This window comes from Danio aesculapii, chromosome 25 (assembly GCF_903798145.1).
Source record: "Danio aesculapii chromosome 25, fDanAes4.1, whole genome shotgun sequence".
Lineage (NCBI taxonomy): Eukaryota > Metazoa > Chordata > Actinopteri > Cypriniformes > Danionidae > Danio > Danio aesculapii.
The window spans coordinates 21929552-21947595 of NC_079459.1; the positions used below are offsets into that span (position 1 = coordinate 21929552).

Genomic DNA, 18044 nt, shown 5'->3' on the forward strand with positions numbered 1-18044 from the left:
TTCATGCTAACAGCAATAACCACTCTAGAAACATGTTGGCAGCAATGTTATTCATGCTGGACACATGCTACCCACATGCTAATTCATGTTATCAATAAGTTAATCATGCTATAAACATGTTAGCAAAATGCTAACTTATGTTAATAATGTTAACCATGCTAGAAACGCTAATTCAATTTAAAGAATGTCAATCAAGTTAGAAACATGCTATTTTGAACTTCTCATCTACAGTTTTTAGCATTAATAATAACAGAAATGCTAATTAATGCTAACAACATACAGTAATGACACATGCTATAAACATGTTAAGATTGTTAAACATGTCCAAATAATGACATCATACTAATTCATGCTAACAATAATAACCACTCTAGAAACATGTTAGCAGCAATGTTATTCATGCTAGACACATGCTACCCACATGCTAATTCATGTTATCAATAAGTTAATCTTGCTATAAACATGTTAGCAAAATGCTAACTCATGCTAATAACGTTAACCATGCTAGAAATATGCTAATTCAATTTAAAGAATGTCAATCAAGTTAGAAACATGCTATTTTGAACTTCTCGTCTACAGTTTTCAGCATTAATAATAACAACAGCGCCAAATCAGCACCTTAGAATTACTTCTATAATACTAGACTGTATTTTTATATTAAATAGTTATATGTGGGCAATTAAACACAAAAAGTGTTTCAAAAACATGAATATGTACCAATCAGATATTTGCCATGTCTGTCTATCTTGTTTTAGATTCTAAAAATATGTCAACAGAACAATGGCTTTATTCTTAAGCACGCAGTGTTCTTTGTTCCTCCCTCTATGCCTCTCAATGTCTCAGCTGTGTCTTAAACTCAAGATCTCAATCCCCTCGCTGGTAATTATACGTCATACTTGAGGTGAACATGATTTTGCAGTTGAAGGAGATAAGAAATGCAACCGAAATAGAACCTTGTGGTCATATCGGGTGGAAAGGCTTTTAAAACATTCATGAAAGTCAGGCTTTAAAGCCTCGCGTGTTCTATAGAGAGTTGAGCGATATACTATCAGCTTATTCCATTTGGTGCGCCTAAAAATATGCACATACTTTCAAGCCGCTCTTTTGTTCTATAATAAAAGCACTCACCTGAGATGCATATCCGTCGACTGGGGTCTTTTTGAGGCCGTGCCATCTTGCAATGCCGTCACCCGGTCTTGTGTAAGCGGGGCGTCCCGTACGGGGAGGGACAGGACGAGGGTGTCTTTGGTGACAGTGACAGCCTCTTCACCTGTCTGGCCCATGTGCTGCTTGGCGTAGTCGAAACCCTGCACTGGCTGGAGTGGAAATTATGGATTTTGATTGGATGGTGGGGAAATAAACAGAGCATAGATGATTTTAAAACATGTCTATGGAATAGAAGAATAAACAAAATGCCACATTGTTGTTGTAGTTGTTTGCTTATAACGTACAATTTTCTTTTTAGAATTGTGTGTTTATGTTTTTGGGATTATGAGTTAACATATTCTTGTATCTTGCAGTTATGGGTTTTAAGAGTTCACACTTGGATATTGTTTGATACCAATAGCAGGTTTGGCATGCTGTCCCGGGAGAGAAACGTAACCTCAGCGATAATTGAGCCCAGGGGTCTGTTATTCGTACCTAGATTACTTAATTAGCTGGATTTGGTTATTGACGATTTGACACAATACAGGATCGTTTCGTTCTTCAAAACTCATCCGAGAGTTGTTGTCATAGCAACAGTTCTGGTAGCTTAAACCTCGGGAGCAGGCTCATTTCATATAAACAGGATTAGATCGGGTCAGTTCAAGCAAAGGTAATACTGAATGTATGAACTGAATTCTGATTTTTTTTTTACAGTAGTAGTTATATACAACTGGGGAAATGGTAAATATATATATTTAATTATATTTAAAGTTAAAATATATATATATATCAATAAAACTTATGCAATCTGCACTCCGAAATAAAAGTACAAAGACTGCCACCTGGTGGTTTAAAGAGAAAATTTATGGATATGTACCTTTTAGATACAAACGCATACAATCGCTTTAGTACAATTTGTGTATGATATTAGACATGCACAATATGCAACTTTTTTTTAAGGAATAATACATTTATGCAGTCATGAACATGTTTTGACAGTTAATTTGACGGTGAATTGATGCTTTACAAAATGTTGCAGACACCTTTAACAATATCTAAATGCTTTTGTGTGGCAAAATTAATTTAAATATCCAGTTATTCTTTACACCAATTAAAACCGGCTACTATAATACTACTATGACTGCTATAATACAGAAAATCTGCTCTAACTGTAAAACAAAATAAATTGCTAAATACATGAAAGTGTAAATCGTGCAGCCCACAACAAAGGTTGAAAGTTGTTGCGTATAATATTTAACAAACCGTTTACTACGAATTTTCTGTCATTTTGCTCACATGGATAATTGAATATTAATCAGATGATGTCATTACGCTGCTGTGCCGTCAGCCAATCGTTGAATTGTTGATCATGATTTCAAGGATTGATAGATCTGTCCTTCACAACACACGCAGCAATCTCAGATCAATTCATCCAGACATTTAATCTGATTCCCAAACTTGTTTGAAGAACCAAATAAGCCAGAGATCAGTTATCAAGATTAAACCATTCAGGATCTGCCAAATCATCTTAGATCATTTAAGCGAGGTATGAAGAACGGACCCCAGGGCTCCCGCCTGGGCAATAAGCATGTAAGGGGGTCCGCGATTAGGTAGGTCTCGAGAGCTCCCCCTGGTAAACGGAGGAAAAAGAGGAGATGGGGAGGAAGTGGGATTCTTCCAAAATGAAGATAATGGAAGTAATGTGAAACGGGCTAGGTTTGGATTAATCTGATTGGCTTATCAATAATTGTGGATGAGAGACCAGCCACGATCAATCATAACTGATTTATTTTATCTTTGCCATGATGACAGTAAACAATATTTTACTAGATATTTCTAGACACTTCTATACAGTTTAAAGTGACATTGAAAGGCTTAACTAGATTAATTAGGTTAACTAGGCAGGTTAGGGTAATTAGGCAAGTTATTGTATAATGATGATTTGTTCTGTAGACAAAATAAAACAAATAAGAATTTCTCCAGATGAAAAAAATATTATCAGACACACTGTGAAAATTTCCTTGCTCTGTTGAACATAATTTGGGAAATATATATAAAAAAGAAATAAATTAAGGAATTTTAAGGGGGGCTAATAATTCTGACTTCAATATGCATGTATGTATATCATATTTGCAAGAATGCCACAATCGTGGAGAAATGAGTTTATAATTTTGAGATTCTGGATTCTGATTTTGTCGCAATGCCGAATCTAACTCCAACCTCCATCCTCATAATTACGAGTTATATCTTCCTATTTCAATTGATAAAGTTACAAATATAAGTTAATAATGTTCTGAAAGACAGAATTGTGAGAAAGTCTATGAATGAGCAACGGCATTAAAAAAAACTTGAATTATGATAGAAAGTCAGATATATAAACTAGCAATTTTGAGAAACAAATTAAAATTGTATCTTTTGTAGTTTATTGAATAACTTCAGAATTGTGAATTCATAAATTGCAAATTTCAAGTCATGAACTCTAAAAACTAAAGTTTTTCTTTCAACTGAAAGACCCAGATGGTGAAATGTAAAAAAATATACCAAGCAAATTTGAGTTTTAAACTTGCAAATGCAAATTAATTTCTTGCAATATTTGAGGAAAAAAGTCATCAAAGAATTGCTTGAAATCAATTAAAAAAACGTATATAAAGTCACAATTCAGAAGCAAAAAAAAAAAAAACGCAATATAACCTCCAAATTTTGACTTTTTTATCGTAATTCGGACTATTTTTCTCTGATATGTGTGAAAAATTGTCAAAACTGTGAGATATCAACTCAAAACTTTATATCTCGCAGTAAACTTAAAATGTGGCGCAGTGGATAGCGCTGTCGCCTCATAGCAAAAAGGTCGCTGGTCCGAGCCTCGGCTGGGTCAGTTGGCATTTCTGTGTGGAGTTTGCATGTTCTCCCTGTGTTCACATGTGTTTCCTCCAAGTGCTCCGGTTTCCCCCACAAGTTCAAAGACATGTGCTGTAGGTGAATTGGGTAAGCTAAAATTTTCCATAGTGTATGTGTGTGTGAATGAGTGTGTATGGATGTTTCCCAGTGATGGGTTGCAGCAGAAAGGGCATCTGCTGCTTAAAAAAAACATGCTGGATAAGTTGACGGTTCATTCCCCTGTGGCGACCCCAGATTAATAAAGGGACTGCATTGAAAAGAAAATTAATGAGTAAATTCAAAATGCAAGACAAAGTTCGGAATTACTGGATAAATGTATAGAGATTTTTTTAGTTCTATGGTTGAAACTAGATCTCGCAGAAAACTCAAAATGCAAGACAAAATTTGCAATTTATAGATAAACTTATAGATTTTTTTGTACTCCTGTGGTTGAAACAAGCCTCCATATAAGAGTTACATAATCTCTGCATCAGATGTTTCATTTCAATCCGCAAAGGAACGCCGGCCATCCTAATTTATTCATGAGCTGAAGGTACTCTGAGTCTAACTATATTTCATGGAGGCCGCATATGATGCATCAAGTTGCCATGGGATATTTAATATGGAAGAGCTATGGAGCCGCTGGTTTTAATGAATTATGGATCAATCTCCTTCTAGAAGAGGGACGGACGGTGTCTGGGAGACTCTTGGATCTTTTTAAAGGTGTATGTATGTGTCAAGGGGCGACGCTGTTATGATGGAAATGTGCAATTAATCTGATTAATGATTCATGCGAGGTTGCGCTTTGCACATGGTGTTGTCACATTTACAAGATTCTTTAGTGAAGTGTTTCATTGCTACACTGTGAATGTTATCAAATAGAATGGACAAAGTCGAAATTCTGCCTGATGCATCAAGGTATTTACACTATATATTAATAGCAATATTATATATGCATATTTGTATAATTGTAGTAATTTTTATAGTTGATATCACATTTACATGATATTAACAGACAAAATTTTATTTACATTATGAGATTACATTTAATAAATACATAAATTATAATTACACTGTAAAAAATTCCGTTATTTTAGTTTTTTCTGGCAGCTGGGGTGCCGGAAAAAAATTTAAAATAACAGCTGTTAAAAAACAGAAATTTACTCTAAAATAATGGATGTTAAATTACAGAAATTTACTGTAAAATAACAGCGTTAAATAACAGAAATTTACTGTAAAATAACAGACAATAAATTACAGAAATTTACTCTAATATAACAGCTGTTAAATAACAGAAATTTACTGTAAAATAATGGCGTTAAATAACAGAAATTTACTCTAAAATAATGGACGTTAAATTACAGAAATTTACTGTAAAATAACAGTGTTAAATAACAGAACTTTATTGTAAAATAACGGACGTTAAATTACAGAAATTTACTGTAAAATAACACCTGTTAAATAACAGAAATTTACTCTAAAATTATGGACGTAAATTACAGAAATTTATTGTAAAAAATTGGCTGTTAAATAACATATTTACTGTAAAATAACAGCGCTAAATAACAGAAAATTACTGTGAAATAACGGACGTTAAATTTCAGAAATTTACTCTAAAATAACAGCTGTTAAAAAACAGAAATTTACTGTAAAATAATAGCGTTAAATAACAGAAATTTACTCTAAAATAATGGACGCTAAATTACAGAAATTTACTGTAAAATAACAGCTGTTAAATAACAGAAATTTACTGTAAAATAATGGCGTTAAATAACATAAATTTACTGTAAAATAATGGACGCTAAATTACAGAAATTTACTGTAAAATAACACCCGTTAAATAACAGAAATTTACTGTAAAATAGCAGACGTTAAATTACAGAAACTCACTGTAAAATAACAGTGTTAAATAACAGAAATTTACAGTAAAATAACGGACGTTAAATTACAGAAATTTACTCTAAAATAACAGCTGTTAACTAACAAAATTACATATATTAAAAGATTATTTTATTTTTCACTGAACAATTTAATATATAAATTACATTATATCTGTATTAATAATAATAATAATAATAATAATAATAATAATAAAGATAATTAAATAAAAAAAACAAAAAGAATAATAAATAAGTATTCATATTTTATTCCTTAGCTTAAGAATCAAGAGTGTTATGTCTTGCAAGTAAAGTAGTAAAAGCTAAAGCCTTTCGGACTATTGCTGAAAGATTAGCATCTACTGCCAACCCAAAAATGGCCAGATTTGTATCCAGATTATGTCGAATGCATCTTTCAAAGTTTTAAAAATTTTAGTCCAATAAACAAATAATTTAGGGCATTCCCACAACATCTGGATGAGATCCACTGGTGATTGCTTGCACCTATTACATGCATCACTGACAGAGGGTATATTTTAGCAAGTCTATGTAGAATTTTACATTGGTTAAACCTATGTCTTGCACATATAGAGTAATGCAAATTTTAAAAAAGGAGAATTATCAAAAATACAATAATAATTAATATAAATATTAAATATCACATTTAAATAACATTAACAGACAACATTTTTTACAACATTATGAGATTACATTTAATAATAAATACATACTGTATAATTCTATGTATGTTATTAATTTACATGTACATACATATATAAGTACAGTGAATATATTTATATAACAATCTAAAAAAATAACTTTGTAAAATGTGAAAAAATGTTTTATCAAGTGAGTGTAAGATGATGACAAAGTAATGCAAATAAATTCAGGCTACTGTATATATTTTTTTATAGAATTGTTGTAATTTAAATAAATAAATACAGTTGTAAAAATGCTTATTTTAAATAATTTATAAATAGATTTTATACGATGATATTATTATATTATATAAAATTATTCATATTTATTAATAATAATAAAAATACGGGTGATGCAGTGGCGCACTATGCAGCATTTCTGTGTGGAGTTTGCATGTACTTCCTGCGTTCGCGTGGGTTTCCTCCGGGTGCTCCGGTTTCCCCCACATTCCAAAGACATGCGGTACAGGTGAATTGGGTAGGCTAAATTGTCCGTAGTGTATTTGTGTGTGAATGAGTGTGTATGTGTTTCCCAGTGATGGGTTGCGGTTGGAAGGGCATCCGCTGCATAAAACAAATGCTGTATAAGTTGGTGGTTCATTCCACTGTGGCAACACTGTGATAATAAAAATACATGCGTTAAAAGATTATTTCAGATTTCACTGAACAATTTAATATATGAATTACATTATGGGCCCTATCATACACCCGGCTCAATAAGGCGCAAGATGTGAATGGCACTTTTTTTTATGCTATTTTCAGACCAGTGCATCCCTAATTGTCATGTTTTGTGCCACGTTGTTTAAATAGCATATCCATTTGCGCCACTTTGTGGACTCATGGGTGTGCTGGTCTAAAGAGGAGGTGTGTTTAAAACAATTTTAAAAGATGATTTTAAAATGTAAATAAAGGTTTTATCGAGTGTAAGATGCTAACAAAGTTAATCTAAATAAAATCAGGCTAAGTAACCATGCAATAAAAGAATGTAAATGATGTATTCATTAAAAATCTTTAATATTAATAATAAATTAATGTTATATTTACAAAATGACAAATGTTAGATTACAAAAATGACTTCTGCAGCTTGTTCAAATGCCGTATTTAAAATGAATTGAAACGGCACAATTCTTAAGGTTTATTGGGGGACAACGTAATTGTTTTGTGTACAATGCACTTAAATTAGTAAAAATGATTAAGTTAACTTAATTGATATGTGTTGAGACAACATGAAGGGATTGTGTGGAACCCAGCATATTTTACAGTGTAAAATATTTTGATAACACCAACCATGTTTACACTCTTTTTCATGGCTGTACCATCTTCCAGAACATTCTGTATTGCAGGTTGACCTTGAATGAGATCAAATCCCATATAATTCAAAACCCAGCTGAACTATAATTCACTCGCGCTTTGCGTCTGGTTGTATTTAAGAGTCTTTCACTGGCTGACGGGGTCGTGACAGACCACAACAACCTTACATAAATCTCACTTTAATCCAAGTCTAATTTGAGTTGTAGGTCCCACACACACACACACACACACACACACACAAGCAAAAAAACACACAATGACTGTTCAAACACGTGCAGGTAAAAGCAGAAAGCATGCAGACACATGCGACTGATCACGTGTAAATGAACACTTTCCTATAATGATCCGTGAATTGTGGCGGGTAAGCAAAACAAATGTTCCTGAAAGGACGTCTTAATTGGACAGAGCTGGAAATGTTTTCAGATCAGGAGAACACGGCTAAGAGGGAGGGCGATCAAAGAGGAGATTAGCATAATTGCAATTGATTAGCATATTGTTACTAAAAACAATAGAGTTGTACTTCAGGGATAGTTCAGCTTAAAGAGAAAATGGAGTCATCGTTTAACTGTTTTGAACTGATTAAATGTTTTATAAGTATTTGTGATAGGAGCTTGGCAGAATGCCAAAGCAGAAGAAAATCTCTTGAACTCTCAAAAAACCTCTTAAACTTCAAATAAATAAATAAATAAATAAAATGTGTTATTAGTTTTACATATTATCATATATATATATATATATATATATATATATATATATATATATATATATATATATATATATATATATATATATATATATATATATATGATATAAAATAATATAATATAATATGATCTAATATAATATAAAATAATATAATGTAATATGATCTAATATAATATAATATAATATAATATAATATAATATAATATAATATAATATAATATAATATAATATAATATAATATAATATAATATAATATAAAATAATATAATGTAATATGATCTAATATAATATAATAAAGTATAATATAATATAATATAATATAATATAATATAATATAATATAATATAATATAATATAATATAATATAATATAATATAATATAATATTAAAATAATATAATATAATATAATATAATATAATATAATATAATATAATATAATATAATATAATATAATTATTATGTTTTTTGTCAAGAGCAAAAATCAAGAGAAACAAAAAAAAAATGTATTGAAATTTTATAGTTTGTATTTTCTTTTCTTTTTTGCAATACTTTGCTTGAATTTCTATGTATTATCTTTCTATTTCTAAAGATCGGTGAATAAATGATATTTTAATAAATATATCTGTTTAATAAATCAGTTTTGTTCAAATGCACCAAAATACATGACCTATACTCATATATTTTGAGAAATGGATAAGATATTAATTTTCAAAATGGGGTGTACTCATTTATGCTGAGCACTGTACACTATGTACAAATACACACCCACACACACACACACACACACACACAAACACATGAAAACTAACCTGTACAAAACAAAAATTACATACATATTTAAATGTTTATATATCATTTGTTTCAAAATTAATAAATACGAATTTTCTGATATATAATCAAGGCAACGCGGTGGTGCAGTGAGAAGCATGACCGCCTCACAGCAAGAAGGTCACTGGTTTGAGCCTCGGCTGGGTCAGTTGGCATTTCTGTGAGGAGTTTGCATGTTCTCCCTGTGGTCGCGCGGGTTTCCTCCAGGTGCTCCGGTTTCCCTCACAAGTCCAAAGACATGCGGTAATAGATAATTGGGTAAACTAAACTGGCTGTAGTGTATGTGTGTGATGGAGTGTATGGGTGTTTTCCAGTGATGGGTTGCAGCTGGAAGGGCATCAGCTGCGTAAAACATATGCTGGAAAAGCTGGCGGTTCATTCCACTGTGGTGACCCCAGATTAACAAAAGGACTAAGCTGAAAAGAAAATGAATAAATGAAATATATTCACGCATATATATATATATATATATATATATATATATATATATATATATATATATATATATATATATATATATATATATATATATATATATATATATATATATATAAAATCGATACATAGTTGCAAGGGCATTTTCAGCTGTTTTACTATAAATAAATATTTCAGATTTCTACATATATTTTAATTTATGCAAAAAGCCCAAGGAATCTATTTAAACTTCACCTAATTATGCATATACATAACCTTGGCATATCTCTCGGCTCAGGGTGGCCTAGTTTCTTAACCCGCGTTTGCTCTGTATCTGTTAGAAAACTTCATAATCCAAGCGTGATGAGGATATGATCATTACAGTAATAGTTTGGAATTACTTCAATTCCTCCCAATTCTGTTATTGTTAGTCCTTTAATCTCAAGCAGGGGTACGATAGAAAAGACAGCAGTGCTCTGCGGATCAAACACGTTCTCAATACACTAGATTTGACCAATGCGTTCATCCAATATGTGGGAAATTTATATTGAGGACTGATTTCTTATAAGTCCATTAAGAATGATGACTGTAAGTTTACTTTTATATTGAAATTCTTTTTGACAGCAATTTTTCATTTAGTTCTATGTAGTCTTTTGACTAAATTTACATTGTTTTAGTCATACTTTAGTTAAATAAATGTCCTAAGATTTTAATTGCATAACTGTACTTTAGGTTTAGATCAATCGTAATTTATGACCCTTGACCTTAAAATATGTCTTATGTAAAAATAAAAAAAAAATCATTAGAATATAGAAGTAAAGATCATCTTCCATAAAGACATTTTCTAAATTTCCTTCTGTAAATAAAATGTAGTGTTATTTATTGATAAAAGCGCTAAACTTTAAAGGCTTTTTTTTATTTTAAAGTTGTTGTTTTATTGTCCTATTGTCCTATTCTAACAAAAAATACATCAATGGAAAACTTCTTTATTCAGTTTTCAAATTTTCTGTAAATTTCTGTACCCTTAAGGTCCAGGGTCGCATTTATTATTTAAGCATATATCTAAAATCTCTAACCTCATTATATGGTTAGGAGAAACTATATTATTTAATATTTATAATAAATAACTATATGAAAGTGTAAATAACACAATCATGAAGTACTATTAAATAAAAACACTTAGAATGAATGTATTCTTTATAATAATAACCTAGCAATGCATTCTTCATATAAATGCACACAGTTTAATACAAAATTATTAGCTTTCCTGTGAAATTGGCATTCTTTCAAATTATTTCTCAAATTATGTTTAACTGCGATTTTTTTCTATTTTAACAATTTTAATACATACATTTTAAAAACTGATTTCTAGTAACTAATTTCTTTTGTCTTTGTTACGATGATTTTGCAAGATAGTAGTATTTAGCCTAAAGTGCCATTTAAAAGATTCATTCATTCATTCCTTTTCTTTTCGGCTTCATCAGGGGTCGCCACAGCAGAATGAACCGCCAACTTATCCAGCATATGTTTTAGACAGCAGATGCCCTTCCAGCTGCAACCGATCACTGGGAAACACCCATACACTCATTCACACACATGCACTATGGACAATTTTAGCTTAGTCTTTGGACCTGTGGGGGAAACCGGAGCACCCGGAGGAAACCCACGCAAACACGGGGAGAACATGTAAACTCCACACAGGAATGCCAACTGACCCAGCCGAGGCTCGAACCAGCAACCTTCTTGCTGTGAGGCGACATCGTAACCCACTGCCCCACTGCACTGCCCCCATTTAAAAGATTAACTAGGTTAATTAAGTTAACTAGACAAGTCAACAAAAACAACAAAAAAAGACAACAAAAATCTACTAATAATTTTAAAAAAATCTTAACAGAGCTAATAATATTGACATTATTGAATATTGGCAGTTTTTACATTTAATTGTTTTGTCCATTATTTTATTCCAGTTAAACTGAATGATTGTATCAACTGTGTGTGTGTGTATATATATATATATATATATATATATATATATATATATATATATATATACAGTTGAAGTCAGAATTATTAGCCCCCCTGAATTAGTAGCCCGTTTATTTTTTTCCCCAATTTTTGTTTAACGAAGAGAAGATTTTTTTAGCACATTTCTAAACATAATAGTTTTAATAACTCATTTCTAATAACTGATTTAATTTATCTTTGCCATGATGACAGTAAACAATATTTTACTAGATATTTTTCAAGACACTTCTATTCAGCTTAAAGTCACATTTAAAGGCTTAACTAGGTTAATTAGGTTAACTAGGCAGGTTAGGGTAATTAGGCAAGTAATTGCATAACGATGGTTTGTTCTGTGGACTATTGAAAAAAAAGTTAGCTTAAAGGGGCTAATAATATTGACTTTAAAGTTCTAGCCGAAATAAAGCAAGTAAGACTTTCTCCAGAAGAAAAAATATTATCAGACATACTGTGAAAATTTCCTTGCTCTGTTGAACATCATTTGGGAAGTATAAATTATTATTTTTTTTTTATTCAAAAGGGGGCTAATAATTCTGACTTCAACTATATATATATATATATATATATGCTGTCAGTTTAAAAGAAGATAGGTGCACTGATGATAGGCTTTACATTAAAAAAAAAACTAATTAAAAAAATGAAATCTGCGATTGCACCTGAGCCTCACATGCACACACAATATTTTATTTATAGCAGCTTATTCATCCTCAGACTCAACCAAACAGACGCTGAATATCTGGTTATTCTCCAAAACTGTCCATCCTTTACATTTTCATCTTTTAATTTCATTGACAAAAATATCGGTTAATTTTCGTCATAGTTTTTGTCATTCAAAACTGCATTTTGTTTAGTTATCGTCTCATTTCCATTAAGTACAAAAAACTGTTGACAAAAAAAAAATGATGAAAACATTTCATCAGCATAAAACACTGCTGTAAGCATGCAGTCAAACACCATGCACAAGCCAGAAATACCTGGTGGTGATAACTGCCATCTCTTCGATATGAGGTCTGGACAGGGAAGCAGTGAAGACAGGGATATTTTGGGAGTGTCACAGTGAAATGTGTCATTCCAAGGTTTTATGCAGCATATTTCATGTGTGGTGTCAACAACATAAAGTGTATAACACACAAGTAAAAATCTCAGAGGTTTATGTTGAGCACCATACTCGGATATTAAATCATCAAGAAAGGTATTTTGTGGTCTCATGAAGGAAAGCAGGATGTTTTAGACTTGTTAGTGGTTTAGGGATCATTGGTTTGACATTATGATGAGTCTCATTTCCTCATTAAAAATAAGGCTGATTCATTAATGTGAAGAGAATTAAATATGACAAATAAACCAGAAAGTATTGTTATATGTATGTATGCACACACACATAACATGAATAAAGTAATTATTATTTGATTCCATGACCAAAAGTAACTACATTTTAAATATTAATGTTTTATTATTTAAAAATGTATAATTAAATAATATTAATGATTAAAAATATATTTTAAAAAACGAATAAAGCAAAATACACTGTTTAATTAAAAAAATTTCTAATGCTTTGCTTCTTAGACTTTACACACCTGAAACTTGTCTATAGCACTTGTTCACTGCTGCTCTTATAGTTGTGTAAATTGCTTCCTTGTCCTCATTTGTAAGTCGCTTTGGATAAAAGCGTCTGCTAAATGACTAAATGTAAATGTAAATGTAAAACTATTTACATTATAAATTAACTTATATTTAATGTGTATATCTTATATTCAAAAAATAAATAAAATATGCAAATAATATTAATAAAAAAGATTAATCGAATATAATAGAAATAGATTTATATTAGATTTTCTATATTTATATGTAGAAAATAAAAAATATATACAAAAATATTTACTTACAAACATACAAACATCACCTTTATAATAATAATTTAATTACATCAAATGTAAATTACTTTTAATATATATTTATATAAAATAAAAAATACAAAGAATGATTTAATAATACAATTATATATATTTTTATATCTCATTTACAAATATTTGCATTCAAGTGTTTTTAGATTTAAATTTATTTTTTAAAAAAAACATAGTTTTACAGTATTACTGACCCATAGAAAACTATAACTAATTATCAGTATTTTAATCATCTTGTATCTCTATTGCAGTTATAAGCAAGTGAGACCCATTGTCACAAATTTTTAAAAGAACAAATTAATATGATGCCGACATAACCATCCTCATTTGGACAAGACAGTGATGTGTTTATTGAAAGAGTCGTGGTCTGGAAAAGCTTACCTTGGTGCGGGGATGGAAATTGCGGAACGCGCTGGTCTTGAAAACGGTTCTGTTTCTCCGACATATAATAGCAGCTGCCATGACCACCACGACTATAACCAATGATACGGGAATCAGGACCGCCAGAATCCAGACATTACTCGGCATGCTCTTGACCACCGCTGTTTACACAAACAAATCAGACCAAAAACATCATTCAGACATCAGAAATATTTTTTTTACTACACTGTAACTTGTTACTCCTAAATAAAAAATAAAAAAATTTCTTCAGTTTAATTTAGTACAGTTTTCAGTAATAAATGCAGCCCAGGCTCATTATTGATATGTACTGCTATATACATTTCTGAACATCGCAAAATATGTCCCAGGAGGTACATTTTTTTGCAGTTTTTGTTTCTGCGAATCCATCCATAGCGAGGCAGATGTGTATGCTTTTTCAGATCTCAAATTTCTCTCGTGAGTGTCATTCACGCCTGCTGTTTTTGCATAAATCCACCAGAGGCTGCTGTCGACTGACTGACTGACTGACTGACTGACTGACTGACTGACTGACTGACCAACCGATCCCCACACCCACCCCTCCTTAAACCAAACCGATAGTGTTTTCCAAAGCACAGATTGACCCGCCCACTCACTTCCCTAAACCCAACCCACAGTGTTTTCTAGAAGGATTCTAGAAAAAGAAAAGCCCTTGCGGCCACCTAATTTTTACCACGTTTTTAGATCTTACCACATTCTAAACCTGTTATTTACTTGTTCATTTTATTTTTTGCCTTTTGTTTTAACTGCTTTTTGGAACTGTTCTTCGCCGGACTCAAACCCCCGTCTTCGCGGTCAACTCCTCTCTGCATGTCAAGTCCGAGCTACTGGGGAAACTGGTAACAGCAGAAAAACGGTCCACACGGAGGTAAGCGGTCAGCTAGTAGCGCGAAAAGAAACAGAAGTCGGCGGCGGCGTCATACCGCCCTGTAGCATTCATTTTAAAGAGCCATACAGTATGTAGCTCTGGCTACATAATCTGTGCTCTCCAGAAATGTATACAGTGGTACGTTTTCACAATAAACCTGTGATGCATAAATTATGCTGAAAATACTTAAATTTAGATTTTTCTGTGTAATGGATGCAGGACACTATAGTTCAGAATGCGATCTAGTGTGGATAGCAAAAAGTAAAGTACACTGTGACAATTTATACTTAATCAATCGGCAAAATTATTTAATTTGAAATTTCCATGAATCTAATTGACAGCAGAGACTACAGGCGGTCACTAAGTATTGATATTTATGAAAATACTTTCATACTAACAGTTGTCTGAATTATTTTTGGTTGCCTTTAATCTAGAGATGCACAGATCGTCTGGTCAGGGATCGGAATCACACATTTTTTGTATGCTATTGTTGTTGTTTTTTTTTTTAAAGATATTTTTAAAAGTTGTTTGAGTTAAAGAAAAAAAAACATTTTCACAACACTTCTCGCTCATCGAAGAATGATTCAGAAGGATGATCCATGTCATCTGCAAATTTTTAAGAAAAGCAACAATAACAGCCAGACTTGTTGTGTTCCCTCTTGACTTGTTTGTTTAGTTTCGTAACTTCAGTTTTTGTTTTTGCGCTCAGATTGGTAGATGAACTGCCAATCAGAGCCTCTCTGTTGTTTGAGTAAAAATATCTGATGGACATATCAGGTAAAATTGCTTTCAGAGAGAGAGAAAATAGTCACATTTAGTTGTCAGCAAGTGCTTTACCAGAACAAGAGAAATACAAATACAAAAATTGTATCAAGTGAATTGTATTAAACAGTTGAAAATTATACATTTTGTTAGTGTTGTTGCAGTGTGAAAGAAACTAATGAATTTTTTTTAAATTTAATTTCAAATTGATTATATTTTGATCATGAAAAACAATAAAATAAAAGTATATTTTGTTTCTTTATGCTATCAATTATAGTTTTTAAAAAGAAAATCAGAATCAGCAAAAATCTGTATCGGCAGGTAACACTTATACCACAAAAATCACAAAATTTATTAGATACACCCAGGGCTTAATTTGGAACACGCCGGATCCGGCACCTCTGAAATGTGATCCGGCACACCTCATTTTACTGATCCCCCTCCTCAACCACCTCCTTCGCCGTCCGCTGTTCACTTTCTTCCGCGACTCCCCAACCCTCTTCACTTTCGTTTGTGACAAATCCCCCCTCTCTCCACTTTCGTCCACGACACCTCTACATCCTCGGGTAACATTCCGGACCAGTTACCCCGATCTGTTCCTGGACCTCGCAATTCACAAATTAAGCACTGGGTACAGCTGTCCAACTTCTCATTAACATAAATTCCAGCCAATCACATGGCAGCAACTCAGTGCATTTAGGCATTTTGACATGGTCAAGACGATCTGCTGCAGAATGCAGAAGCATCAGAATGGGGAAGAAAGGTGATTTAAGTGACTTTAAATGTGGCATGGCTGTTGGTGCCAGACGGGCTGGTCTGAGTATTTCAAAAACTGCTGATCTACTGGAATTTTCACGCACAACCATCTCTTGTTACAACCGAGGTATGCAGAAGAGCATCTCTGAACGCACAACACATCGAACCTTGAGGCAGATGGGCTACAGCAGCAGAAGACCACACCGGGTGCTTCTCCTGTCCACTAAGAACAATAAACTGAGGCTACAATTCGCACAGGCTCACCAAATTTGGACAATAGAAGATTGGAATAAAGTTGCCTGGTCTGATGAGTCTCTCATCTGATTTCTGCTGCGACATTCGGATGGTAGGGTCAGAATTTGGCGTCAACAACATGAAAGCATGGATCCATCCTGCCTTGTAGCAACGGCTCAGGCTGGTGGTGGTGGTGTAATGGTGTGGGGGATATTTTCTTGGCACACTTTGGGCCCATTAGTACCAATTGAGCATTGTGTCAATGCCACAGCCTACCCCGAGTATTGTTGCTGACCATGTCCAACCCTTTATGACCACAGTGTACCCATCTTCTTATGGTTAATTCCAGCAGGATAACGCACCATGTCATAAAGCGCAAATCATCTCAAACTGGTTCACTGTACTCAAACGGCCTCCACAGTCACCATAATTTAATCAAATACAGCACCTTTGGGATGTGGTGGAACGGGAGATTCACATCATGGATGTGCAGTTGACAAATCTGCAGCAACTGCGTGATGCTACCACATCAATATGAACCAAAATCTCTGAGGAATATTTCCAGTACCTTGTTGAATCTATGCCATGAAGGACTAATTCAAACCGGTAGTATGGTGTCCCTAACAAAGTGAGTAAGTGTATACAGTAATCCATTACATAATTTACCTTTCGTTCAAAGTTATCTGATACTATCCAGATGAATTTGTTCTGACACGGTTTAACAGCAAATAACTGAACTCTTGTCATATTTTATTACCATGTTCTATACCGCAGGAAACAAACTGTGATAATGTGAGAAGTGTTGAAGGTGCCTGAACAGTTTTTGGTTTGACTACATAAGAAATCAATCGATTCATTCCCGGAGTTTGCAGATGATTTCCGACACTTGCGTCTCCACTTACAGTAATCCAGCCCTCCTCTGTCTTCTACTGTCTGCGGTTTGCTCCTAATGAGCTGAATCTGTCTTTGGGCTGTAGCTCTTATCTGAGAGATTAAACCCCCACTGCTGGGTCTGATTGTGTTTTATTCATACAAAACTGGGGCTTTGCTCATCTCTGGCAGACAAAACCAGGCTCTACTCCCCAGTTGAGAGCTCAGTAAACTTGTGTAAACTCTCTACACCCAAACCCCCCGAGGTTTCTCCAGAGAAGCTGTAGACCTCATTTGGAAGAATAAGTCAGCATTATCAATCTCATTTTTTTGGCTCCTTGTCGAGGCAAAGCA

At 32.8% G+C, this 18044-nt stretch overlaps 1 protein-coding gene across 3 annotated transcripts in view; it reads right to left on the reverse strand.

Moving 5' to 3' along the window:
• Positions 1-18044, reverse strand: part of kiaa1549la (KIAA1549-like a) — a 116425-nt gene that overhangs the window by 26906 nt on the left and 71475 nt on the right. For 2 of the 3 annotated variants that reach the window (XM_056451901.1, XM_056451900.1), the window contains exons 11-13: positions 14162-14322; positions 12854-12889; positions 1129-1316 (exon numbers count right to left, since the gene is read on the reverse strand). In XM_056451901.1, coding sequence (XP_056307876.1) covers positions 1129-1316; positions 12854-12889; positions 14162-14322 — 385 coding nt within the window. The remainder of the gene's footprint in view (positions 1-1128; positions 1317-12853; positions 12890-14161; positions 14323-18044) is intronic. The other variant, XM_056451902.1, reaches the window with a different exon arrangement.